At 37.0% G+C, this 13662-nt stretch overlaps 1 protein-coding gene across 1 annotated transcript in view; it reads right to left on the bottom strand.

Annotated features, from left to right (window-relative positions):
* Positions 1 to 427: 427 nt before the first annotated feature.
* LOC149226931 (uncharacterized) overlaps positions 428 to 13662 on the bottom strand; it is a 191509-nt gene continuing 178274 nt past the window's right edge. The window contains exon 2 of the mRNA XM_089380357.1: positions 428 to 759. Within this exon, the coding sequence (XP_089236483.1) occupies positions 428 to 759 (332 nt within the window). The remainder of the gene's footprint in view (positions 760 to 13662) is intronic.

The raw sequence follows: 13662 nt of genomic DNA on the forward strand, positions 1-13662 counted from the left end.
CTAGTTTCATACCAATAAATATACAATTAAAAACCCTTAAATTAAATGCACTAATTTATAACTTATTAAAAATACTATATCTCAGAGTCTCCTTACTACCTAGAGTCTCCTTGATAAAATAAACCAATATACCCTTAGTAAAAAAATCAATTTATACGATTATATGCTTTAAACAAACATAATGTACCTTAAAATTTTAATTGTATAGAAAAACAAAGAGATGGCATGCAATTGTCCCTGAGGCATCAACTCATAGCAAACAATTACAATATGAAAGCCCAGTAAACAGAAATTGGAAATGGAACAACATGTAGTTGACTAAGTCAACTTCTCCACAAGCATTCACTCATTTTTTCACGTTGACTACTGAAACCTAGGGAAAGTTTAATCTATTTATTTCTTGTCTTCATTCGGTGGTGATGAAGACTTAGTTATTGATTCCATCGTTTGCCTCCATCAGCATTGACACCACTTCCCTCATTGTTGGTCTGTCAGAAGGTGTCACACTGGTGCAAAACAGAGCAATTTTTAATACTAGGACCATGCTATCGACCACCCTCCTTTGGCTCAGATCCAATCGACCATCAAATACTCCTGAAGTAAGTGGTGTTGTCTGAATTGAGTTCCTTACCCACGTAACAAGGTCTCCTCCTTCTTCAAGTGGTTGTATTGGTTTTTTGCCCGTAATTAACTCGAACAAAACAACTCCAAAACTATAAATGTCACATTTTTCAGTAACTTTCATTGTATATGCATACTCTGGAAACCAGTGAATAAACTGTTTTAGAACTCCAGTTCGGACATTACATCAGTAACAAAAATATTTGCTTACGTGGACTGAACAGTACTTTGCAGAAACAATAATTTAGAAAAGCAAATCTTAAGGCAGAAAATAATTTAGAAAAACAAATCTTAAAGGCAGAAAATTAGGATGCTATATTAATTTTCAATTTATTTGGCATATTGACTGGCAAATTCAAATCTGGTGTTGCCACTGAGTGTCTGGATTTCATCTCTATAGAATATTTCTCTCCATGATGCTATTGTTTTTTTTTGTTATTGTACAATTTTCTTTTACTTTGGTCTATAGGATATTTTCTTTGGGTTTCTTGATCTTTTTATATATTGTTTTATACTTTTATAGCGTAAAAAGATATAAATAATATGAAATCAAGTCCCATCGCTAACTCTAGTTTCTAGAATTTTGATGTTTAGAATCTATTTGCAAAATTCCCACCTATTCCTAAACCAAGAGCTTTTGTTCTCTTTATTGAATGATATACTTGTTTTTCAAAATTGTTTCAATATTTCATTTAAACTTGTCATATGAAATGTCCTATTCATTGCAGAATATTATCAGATGTTATGAAAAGGATATTTGTGGTATAAAGTGAGGTTCAATTCTGCTATATAAAATTCGAATTCAGTGTATTTGGCTGGTGACTCTACGATCTCAGAAAGGTTTTAGCTCTGGCTATTGATAATGCTTTAAGGTTTTAGATCATAACCACTCATTGTGTTGGGACACTATCTGCTGAATAATGATTGTTCTGGAGTGCTATCTATAAGAAATCAAAGGATTAATAATGGATTATTGATCTTGTCTTATTTTTTATTTGAACAAAAATATATTAAATAATATTTGCAGCCTGTTATGGTCATTGTTGCTGATGACAGAGTGATTGATGACATTTTTCTTCAACAAATCAGGCTTACTATGATTTGATTCCCACTGACAGCATTAACATGATAAAGGAATCAAAACTTTTGAAAGACTTTATACACGAACATGATATTCATCAATTAATTAGAACAAAATTGCATTATTATATGAAGGCAATATATGATATTGTTCTTCATGATTTGTGTTTATTATTAATTCGAGTTGTTTATCATTTACAAACAAAAAAATAAACTAACTTATAATTTTGTTTTTAAAATGTGGTGTAAAATATTTAAGGATTCTATGCTAACTTATAATTTTGTTAACTTATAATTTTGTTTTTAAAATGTGGTGTAAAATATTTAAGGATTCTATGCTTATGTTATGTTTTGAAGGTGGAAGAAAGTGTAGATTTGGAAATTTCTGTAAAGTTCTAATTTTTTTTGGAAAAACATATACTAAGAGACTTTGTCAAAGGAATTGTTATGAATTTTTAGAAAGGAGCATGTTTATCAAATCAAGAAGTACATAGATTAATCTTCAGGGAATAAAGAGTTGTATATATAAGTTAGTAAATTATTATTGAAAGCCTAAATCTAAAAGACTATAAGTCCATGTGTAATATCAAAGTCAATTACACCTCTAAAAAATGGGACTATCTAAAAATGTGCATATATTCAAGAGCATTGAACGAGGTTATTGTTTCTCTCTCAAAGGAAACTACTTTCAAACCCTCTTTTCAAGTGTGTGGTATATTGCTTGGATGAACTCTTTTACTTATATCTTCTTATCCAAACTTACTGTTCTAGTTCTTTCATCATAGACATGATAGTTTGACCTCATGCTCATGAGTTCTATCAAATGACTCTACCATGCTATATTAACTCCTATGGGTTAGACCTCATATGTTATGTGTACTAAAAAATGATACTTCATGCATGATCATTCTTTTAGTCATTGTGTTATGTTCTTTTCCATGGGTTTCTTGCTTAGACATGGTGTGATTGTTTTATACCTAGTTGTGAATGTAATGAACATTGGGTATGACGTGATAACACATATTAACTATACAATTTTTATTTTTTTGTCGAGCATTATACTACGGGGGGATATAATTGTATAATTTTTCTGAAGACTTAGGTCAAATAGTACTACCAATAATATAGTTGAGCTAACATATTTCATATCCTAACTATACCTAAAACTTTTCATTTTTCCCTTTTCACTCCGACATCATTTCATAAAAGTTATTCACTCCATGCATGAGTGGATGCCTCCACTTGGACTCCTCTCTGCTTCTCTAGTTGTGTATGCTGCACAACCTCATGAAGTTTCTTCACCAATTGTGGCTGCTCCATAATTGTCTGAGACTTCTTCTGGCACTGCATGGTGAGAGGTAATGTACTCTCCCTCTCAACCACCAAGTCTCTAATAGTTGCCTTGCATGCATCTTGAACCTCAAGAGCATATAGGTTCTGTACCCATGAATTGATCTATTTCACTTGACCCGTGGTTATGTGTCTAAGGAAAACCTTTCCCTTACTGAAGACAACATCATAGCCTTTGTCCTCCACCATCACGATCAATACCAAGTTTTTCTTCACTCCAGGCACATACTTCACATCATTCAGGGTGATAGAAGCTCCATGCTCCCTCTGAAAAGCAACCGTACCTTCACCTGAAACACAATACTTTCCATCATCACCCATCTCTATGCGTATCTAGAGTTCCTTCTCCTCCAAGGTACTAAATAAACTCTTATCGTCGGTCATCTGGAATGAGGCTCCATTGTTAAGAAACCAACCACAACCCATCATCGATGAAACCATGCATGCGATGAGGGTAAAATCCAATTCGAACTAAGAGGCCAATGCCTCACCTTCAGATCCTTCTAAGGATCCCTTCTTGGATTTCTTCAATGGACAATTAGTTGCATAATGGCCCACCTCATGACAATTAAAGCATCTCACTTTAGATTTGTCAATCTTCTTCCCACCATGAGAAGAACTCGATTTGGGATGAGAATCCTTCTCCTTCCCTTTCCTTGCCTTACTGGCTAAGGCTAGATTTTCTTCATCATCCTTGGATGAAGAACCATCTCTAGTGCTCCTCCTGATCTCCTCCTGCATCAAATCTGACAACAATCATTCCCAATCTAGCAGTTTCTCTCTTCCATTCACTGAGTCCTGGTAGATATGCTAGCTCTTAGGAAGACCGAGGAGAGCAAGACTCATCATATCATCATCGACTGTGATGATTCCTCCACTTCCAAGCTCATCTCTGTAGGTGGTGAGCTTGTTTAGATATGTAGAGATCATGTTGCCCCTTTCACTCTTTATTTTCCAAAGCTTTCCCTTCAGTGCCAGGTTCCTCTAGTCGTTGCTATTCTGATATAGGTCCTTCAATGTCTTCCACATTGAAAATGGTGTCTCCTTCCCATGGTGACTCGAGAAAATATGGCCTTGAACTCCCTCCAAAAGAATCATCCTCGCTCTCGCCACACATTTCTTCCATTCCGCCAATTCTTGGGCGTTAGCTGCTACTGGCTTGGGGACTTCTTGATCAATGAAGTCCTTCAACATGTTGTCCTCTAATACCACTTCCATGCGATCCTTCCAGGCTATGTAGTTCAATCTACCATCAAGGGAATACTCGAGTCTCAAGCCATTGAATGCCATTGGTGAATTTTGAGATGTGATAAGAAATCGATCTTTGTACCTACAATCAAGAACTTCAAACTTCGAACTTCTCCCTTCTTTGTATATTGTTCTCCACTTTGATCACCTTTGCTTCGATACCATGTAGAAATTTCACTTTAGATTAAACTGATTATGCAATGTACTAAAGAAAAATACTTAATCTACTTCTACAATAAAACTTGCGGAAGCTTAATCCATTTTGAGCAAGATAAAATAGAACACATATAACAGAGAAGAAGATTCAATCACACATGAAACACAAAAGAATACTCTTGGGAAAGCCTCAGCTAAAAACCCCGCTATCTATATTATCATACAAGTGGAAATATCTGAGGATTACACAAAGCTTTAGCTCTCAAGCTATCCAGCTCTCAATACAATCCCTCACTACTGCTCATAGACAGAATAGACAACACATATGCCTTCCTTCAGTCCTCCAAGTATCCTATTTCCTTGCGCAGTTTCTCCTGGGTCCTCCAGCTACAACCTATGTGATTCTCACTTCACACACTGCTCTGACCTCTGAAATAACTGCGTAATCCTGAAGAATTCCTTATGCATGCAAGGGATTTTCTTATAGGAAAATCCTAGCAACTGATAGTACATTGTCCCTGCTTTTAATCTCAACTAGGTCTTTGTCTGAATTGACATGCATGAGTTATTTAAGAGAGAATATTCAGTTATCTGGAGAACACTAGTTGCATGCATGCATGCATTAACTAACTGAACTCACAATTAGTTCCTCCAACTGTATGGATCTAATTTAATTGGACTTAACTCAGTTAACTGAGCTAACTAATTACAACTCATCCTTATCTCCTTAATTAAGGGATAACTGTTGCATGTCTTCACATAGACTTCATGTTTGATTTTCTCCAACTAATTAACTCAAGATGAATCAATTAATTATTTTTCAAACACCTCCTGAGAAAAATTTAAGGGCTATCCTCTCATCTTAGGAAGACATTGGTTTACCATTGTTGATGCATACATTAGTTGTAGGGTTTGGGAACATGATTATCAAGAATGCACATTTATCAAAACAACTTGTGTTGTATCCTCCTGCTCAACCTTCTATTGAATGTGATCTACCCATATGGTTAGAGGACGAGGAGGAGGATGAATTGTATCATACAACCCCCTACCTTGTCTGCACTCTAGATATTGTTATAGGAGGGGGATATTTTGATGAAGATGACTTTATTGAACATATCCTCCAAAATAAACCTCCCACTCCCATACCAATTGATGAGTTGATGAAATAATCTAGGAGTATTCCATAGGCTTACTTATGCTATGTTGACTCAAGTCTAGAACATGTCAAGATTATAGAGTTTGGCCCATCCAAAAATTTAAAGATCAACCCCTCTCTCTCAGCCAAACATGAAGAACAATTGTGCAATGTACTAAGGCAACACCTAGATTCTTTTTCTTGCGATTATAAGGAAATGAAAGGTGTGCATCCCTTAGTTTGTACTCATCATATTTACATCAAGGAGGGATGCAAGCCTATGCACCAACCCCATAGAAGGATGAACCCAACTCTTAAGGACATTATGAAAGAAGAATTACAAAAGCTATTGGATGCAGGGTTCATATACCCCATTTCAGATAGTGAGTGGGTGTCACCTCTTGTTTTAGTTCCCAAGAAGAATGGGAAGTGGAGAATCTATGTTGATTACCAGGAACTTAACAAGGCCTTGCAGGGAATAAATTATTCTCCTTCCTGAATGGATTTAGTGGATACAACCAAATCTAGGTCAGCCCTAAAGACCAAGATAAGACCACATTTACATGTCCTTGGCATACCTTTTCATAGATAGTTCTTCCATTCGGCCTGTGCGATGCCCCTGCTACTTTCCATAGAGAAGTTCTTTATATTTTTGTTGAACTTGTTCATGACTCTATTGAAATATAAATGGATGAGCTCACTCCTTATGGATGTGACTTCCATGAAGCTCTCTCCAATTTGTGGAAGGTCTTGAAGATATGTATTAAAATGAATCTCTCATTGAGCCTAGAGAAATGTGAATTCTTGATGAATGAAGGGGTTGTCCTTAGCCATTCCATATCCAAGGAAGGGATATAGGTTGACCCAAACAAGATTGTCATCATTAAAAGGGTCCCTACCCCTCAAATGAAAAGAGACGTTAGGAGTTTCTTGCGATTAGCTAGGTATTATAGAAGGTTCATAAATATTTTTAGTAAAATGGCCTCACCTTTGTTTGGATTACTAGCCAAGGATTCGGATTTTTGTTGGACAAGAAATTGTTAATAGGCTCTTGAAGTGTTGAAAGAAAATTTTACGACTGCACCCATCCTTAGGGGTACCAAATGGGAATTTCCTTTCCATATCCACATTGATGCATTAGATAAAGATGTGGGGGAAGCCTTAAGACAAGTAGAAGATAAATTTCCTTATGTTATCTATTTCATTAGCAAGAATGTATCTGAATCTTAGTTGAATTACACTGTCATTGAAAAAGAACTCTTAGCTGTAGTAGATTCTTTAAACAAATTCAGGAACTATATCACTGGGTATCAAAGTTTTGTTTATATTCATCATGCAGCCATTAAGTACTTAATGAATAAGCCTAATGTCAATTCCAAAATAATTATATGGTTTTTATTGTTACAACAATTTGATTTAACTAGTATTTACAAACCAGGAAAAGAAAATGTGGCTGCAAATTTCCTGTCGAGACTAACCTTTCCTACAGATAATGAGGAGATGGTGGATGATCAACTTCTAGATGAACACCTATTTTCCATCTCAGTGCTCTCTCCTTTGTTTTTTGACATAGCTAACTACTTGGTTGTTGGGAGGTTCCCTCCTAATCTGTCATCCACGAAGAAAAGAAAGATTGTAAGGAAAAGTTCTCCTTTCACTTGGATTGGGGGAAATATTTTTATATTGGGACTAGATCAAATCTTGAGGACATGTGTAATGGAAGAATAAGTCTCTGGAATCCTCTCAGCATGCCATGATGGACCTTGTGGGAGTCATTTTGTTTCTAAGAGGACAATTTTTAAAGTTTTACAGGTTGGTTACTATTGGCTCACTCTACATCAAGATGCAAGGAGATACACCACTAGATGTGATCACTGCCAATGGATGGGAAATCCCACACCCAGGGATGAAATTACCTTAGAACCTCAGGTCCTAAAGTGGCCTTAGATCAATTTGACAAGTAGGGACTAGATTTCATTGGGCCAATTGATCCACCATCGGGACAGAAGAAGTACATCATTGTGTGCATTGATTACTTGAAAACGTGGGCTGAGAAAACGGCAGTTAAAGAAACAAATCATGAGAAGGTGGATGAGTTTTTAAGAGAAAACATCTTCTACAAGTTTTGGTATCCAAGGGAGGTAGTTATCAATCATGGAGCACAATTCACATCAAATACGATTGAATATCTCATGAGGAGACAACATATCAAGCACATGACATCCACTGCCTATCACCCTCAAATAAATGGGCAGGCAGAAGTCACAAATAGATCATTGGAGAGCATTATTACAAAGGTTGTTAGAAACAATAGAAAGGATTGGGCACACAGACTTGTGGAAGCTACTTGGGCCTATGACACGACTTGGGAGACCACGACTGGATTCACTCCCTTTGAGTTGGTCTATGGGAAGAATTCCCTATTGTGTATTGAATTTGAGTACAATACCTTGAGGATGGAAGCTCAATTAGACTTGGATCTCACTTCATCACAACAAGAAAGGCTAATCTAACTCAATGGTATAGATGAATTCAGAATGTAAGCTCTCCTACACAGTGAGGTAATCCAACTATAGAGGAAGATTTAGCATGATAAACACATCAGAGAAAGGAATTTCCAAGATGGAGATTGGGCTTTGTTATATGATTCTAGATTTAATTTCAAGGTGAAGTTGATGACAAGATGGTTGGGTTCCTATCTAATAGAGAAGTGTCATGAGAATGGCTCTGTCAAATCAAAACCATTGATGAAGAAGGGATTCCTTTAATTTTCAATGGTCATAGGTTGAAATTATACAAGAAACCTCTGTCCAAGGAAGAGTTTGTCAATTCAATCAATAGAGAGTTGAATTTGATTGGGAGGCTCATAGCCCTCAATACACCAAAATTCTATGAAAAAGGAAAAAATAATAAGAGGGACTAGATGAAAACGTCCATGAGGAATTTGAGGCCCACTCCTGAGTTGAAAACCTCTATGAGGCAACCTAAAAGAAAAAGGAAAGGAAAAGAAAAATAAAATATCCCCAGGTGAAAGCCTCCTCTAAGGAACCTAGGGCAGGCATGCAGGTTGGAAACATTTACAGAGGAATCTTGTTTGTCTCAAATAAAAGAAGAGAATAAACAAAAGAGAAAAGAGAAACTCATGGAAAGAGCTCTTACACCATTTCTGCTAACATTCTTTTTCTTTTGTTGGACTACACATAGTTGGAATATTTTCCGGGTACAGACCTAAACCTACAGGTTTCCATCCATTGTCCCTTCCACACACCTAATCTCCATACTCTCCATGCATATAACCATCTCTCTCCACCATCAAATCAACAAGGAACTCAAATTTCACCTCCTCACTGTGATGCTACAAGAGGTAACTGTATTGCTACAGGAGGTCATGTAATGCTAGAGGAGGAGACTATGAAGCTACAAGAGAGGGATACAATGAGAAGAAAAAACTAGAAGGCCACGTTGCCTCTAGGAAATGATAGGGGGTGGTGGGAGGGGGGGGGTGGGGTCCTCCAATGATTCTTTTATCACCCATCCATTCCATTTGGCCAAAACCTTCTCAAAATTTCCTCTTTGTCCTGCCTCTAAAAAAAGCACACACACAAAAACATTTATTTTCCATTCCTCCAACATCTACACCACTTCCTCTTGAATCTAACCTTGTACTCATGACCTGTCATCACTTCCCCTCAACACCAACATGCAATATGAGGACTTCAAGGGAGGATTAAATGGCTACTACAGGGAGAAAACTCCTCCTGCAGCATCTTATGCAGTCACAACATAAATCCTTAAGATCTTTTTTTTCACCCACAAAAAGCATGATAGATCCATGTATGCAACTAGGAAGTAACACATCATCCTCAATAAGGAATTCCACCAAAAACAAAAACTTTGAAATTAGAGGCACCTACACACACACATAAAAGTTATGGGTCAGGGTATCATCAAGTTATGAAGACATGCATAGGAAACAAGCAAAAGAGTCAACTCCCTCTTATATTGTTAAGCCCCTATACTACTAGTGTAACCCCTTATTGTTATTAGTACAACCCCCTTATTATATTGATGTACCCATGTAGTGTCCATATTGTTACTATTGTGCCCCATAGAAGCCCACTATTGTTATTATTGTGCCCTTACATTATTATTGTTATGTCAGCTCTAATTATATTATGACCCCTTAGACTCCTATATATAGAAAGGAGGTCTTTTCATTTGTATCATCAAAGAATCATTCATGTGTGTAATGTAAAGGAGGTTTTCCCCTCAAAGAGGCTAAATTCTAAGGCGTTGATCTATCTTTTCTATCTTTTTGTGAGCTGGTTCCATTTAGCCAAAACCTTCTCAAAATTTCCACTCTGTCCTACCTCTAAAAAAAGCACACACACAAAAACACCTATTTTCTATTCCTCCAACATCTACACCACTTCCTCTTGAATCTAACCTTGTACTCATGACCTGTCATCACTTCCCCTCAACACCAACATGCAATATGAGGACTTCATGGGAGGATTAAACGGCTGCTACAGGGAGAAAACTCCTCCTACAACATCCTATGCAGTCACAACATAAATCCTTAAGATCTTTTTTTTCACCCACAAAAAGCATGATAGATCCATGTATGCAACCAGGAAGTGACACATCATCCTCAAGAATGAGTTCCACCAACAACAACAACTTGGACATTAGAGGCACCTACACACACACGTAAAAGTTATGAGTCAGGGTATCATCAAGTTATGAAGACATGCATAGGAAACAAGCAAAAGAGTCAACTCCCTCTTAGATCATGATGTCATTAGGGAAATTTTGAGGTCTAAAATGGGCCTCCTAAAGAAATTATAAAATAATAGTGGAAATAATAAAATAAGATTAGAATACATCGTCAAATTTTAGAGGGAAAAAGGAAAAAACTATTTTTTCAACTTGTATTTTCAACTTATCTCCCTATGGATTTACTCAAATTTCAAGCGGAAACACTCGTTGGATGAAAATTTTGATTTTTCATCCAAGGAGTACCCATATTTCATACTTTTCATGGACCCTACTATACGAAAAATGAGAAATACATTGAAAACATTATTGCAATCACGTTTTTTCATGTATTTATCATTTTTCATGCAGCATGGTCCATCGAAAGTATGCAACATGGCTACTCCTTGGATGAGTAATTAAATTTTGCATCCAACAGGTACTCTTGCTTGAAATTTGAGTAAAACCTTAAGGAGATAAGTTAAAAATATGAGCTGAAAAAGCAGTTTTATTATTTTATTATTTTTTAATATTTTTACCTTTTTACTCCAAAAATGGTGAATCATCCCCCATGGTTGACGTCATCATCTTCAATCCTATTGGTTCTTATAATGTTTATTTTGGCTGTAAATTTTTCTTAAGAGGCCCATTTTAGACCTCAAAAGTCCCCTAATGTATATGGCCCAAATATAGCATCCAATCATCTCCAGCAATTGGATCCACAGGTAGGCTGAAGTATGGAAACCCTCACCTTTTCCATATGCATAAAATGACTAAAATCTGTAATGGTTGAGAGAGGAGTTTTAATAGGCTGGAGGTGGCTATTGAACTTGGCCACCCTCAACTAGTGAATTTAAGTTTGTATTAGCCACCCATGCAACATGGAGATGTCAATTCAAAGTGAGGTGGTGTTCACAAAGAGTGGGGTGATAATCATGAGGAGAGATGAAATGATTACAAGGACTGGAGACAATAGTCCAAAAAAGGAAACTCATGTATATTCCATGTCACAAAAGTGATCCGAGATTTTATCCCAAAGAGAATATTATGTATTGGGCTCAACTTCATTTGCACCATCGCTCATTCCAAAATAGGTTGAGGAAGGACGAGCTATTGTATCAGACCACTTATGGTTCCACCGAGAATTTTTCAACCCTATATGTAGGTGCTACATGCAGGTATAATATGCTACAAGAGGACCAAGAAGGAGCTACAGGAGAAAATTGAAAGGTGAAAAAGGAGCCCTAGTGGCTCGAAATTGTCTCAAAACCATCATTCTCACACAAAGGTGTTTTGAAAAGAAGTGGCATCCTCCTTCCTTGTTTTTTACATCCATTTACATGAGAAGCCTTCTTGAAATTGATAGCTTTTAAAATTCAATTAAGAAGTAGGAGGTCTTTTGGAAATTGATGTGGTTAGAAGTAGAGAAAAAGAGTTTGGTTGATATCAATTCTACCATCCTTCTCCCCCACTACTACCAAGGAATTTAACATTGTTTCACCACTTATATTGTTAAGAAATTTTAATTCCACACCTAAGTAGCACCAAGGAGTGCAGTAGAAGAAATGGGGGGAGGATTTAATAGAAGAGAACCCTTAGACACCAAGGTGATTCACCAACACCCTCCTGTAGTGGACATCTTCAGAAGACACCAATGGTTGGGTTTCTTTGAGTTGTTAAAGGGGTATGATGATGATCTCACTCATGAATTTTCCATGGCATTACATTCTCAAGGAGAAGACAATGCCACTATTGTTGTCAAAGGGTTGGCCATCTCTCTAAGTCTTGAAACCATAAGCAGAGTGACCACCTTACCCCTAGGAATTTGGTGGAGCAAAGAAGACAAGGCAGTGAGTGTCATAACTAGGAAAAACTTCTTCATTTTAAAAGAGAAGCCTATAGAAGATAAGAATGGAGTAAGAAGAGAAATCCTACCTTACCCTTGGGATGAGGTAGCTTACCATATCCTCAAGTATATATCTTGTGAAGGGAGATTGAGTGTGGTTTATGCCTACCACTTCATATTGCTCCATGAGCTGAGATTCAAGGAAAAATTGCCTCTCCCTCAAAGAATTAGTGTTCCCCATTTCCTCCTATAGTTAATCATGGATATGAGTCAAAAGGTGAGGGAAGGAAAGCACCAGCACTTAGCTCACCATGGCATCATCAAGTTAATTGTGATGGATTCTTTGAGCCACTTAAGGATTCCTTTCCCATGGACTAAATTTGTGGACATGGATAGGGAAAATTTCATAGAAACCTAAGCTTTCACACTTGGAGAAACACTAGCCTCTAGTAGTGGAGGTAAATAAGGAAATACAAAGGAAGAAGAAGGAGAAAAAACAGAGGAAGAGGTGGCAACAAAAACAAAATAAGAGGAAATAAAAACAAAGGAAGAGGAGGCAGCAAAGATAGAGAAAGGAGAAGAAGAAATTAAAGAAGAAGAATAGAAGAAAGAAGTAGAAGGAATAGTAAGCCCAAAGGAGAATTCTAAACCCCAAGAAGTAGATAAACAATCACATCAAACAAGTTTATCTCTAGGGGACACTAAACAATAAGTAGTTGCAACATTGGCTACATTGGGTACTCCTGTCAAGCCCAAAAGGAGGCAACCAAGACAAGGTCCCCTTTATTTCAAAACCAGGAAGAGCACCAGAATTGGACAGGGGAAACCACAAGCTCCCACAAGGGTCCCTATCATTATGATGAATCACCAAGTAAAAGTAGGGCCTAGTGAGGGAAATATTGAGGAGGCCACTTCTCCTAAAACCAAAGCCAAGTCACCTGAAGCATCTGTGGGTAGGCCCACAACTAGGTCAATGAACTTTTAGAAACCCATGACACAATATGCCTTTGAGAAAGTAGAAGAAGAGAAGCTACAGTAGAGACCAATTTTTCTATAGGATAGGTAGATTTCACTACAAGAGGAATAGGGGAAGCTACAGGAGTAGAAAAAGAGCTACAGAAAGGAGAAACCACCTCAAAGTCAATTGGAAAGTACCTACAAGAGCTCCAAGACCCTGATCGATAACCTAGCTTGTAGTCCTACTATAAACTTATTGAAGGAGGAAGGATTATCCCTGAAAAACTTACAGTCCCACTCCTCTATGAGTTGCAAATAAAGAGAGGTAGAACCCACAAGTGGATGCAAATTTTCAAATTGAATAATGTGGAAGATGTGGGGCTCATGGACGAGAAAGTCATTGAAATGGGTAAGGAATTTAGTGATTTGAGACTAAGGGAGTATATTATGATGTAGCAACACCAGGAAAAAAACATTAGGTTGAGAGAGAGGTTGCATGAGAAAGAAACAC

The sequence above is a fragment of the Pinus tabuliformis genome, chromosome J, assembly GCF_031772625.1.
Source record: "Pinus tabuliformis cultivar Carrire ecotype Pingquan chromosome J, CPIR1, whole genome shotgun sequence".
NCBI classification, from domain to species: domain Eukaryota; kingdom Viridiplantae; phylum Streptophyta; class Pinopsida; order Pinales; family Pinaceae; genus Pinus; species Pinus tabuliformis.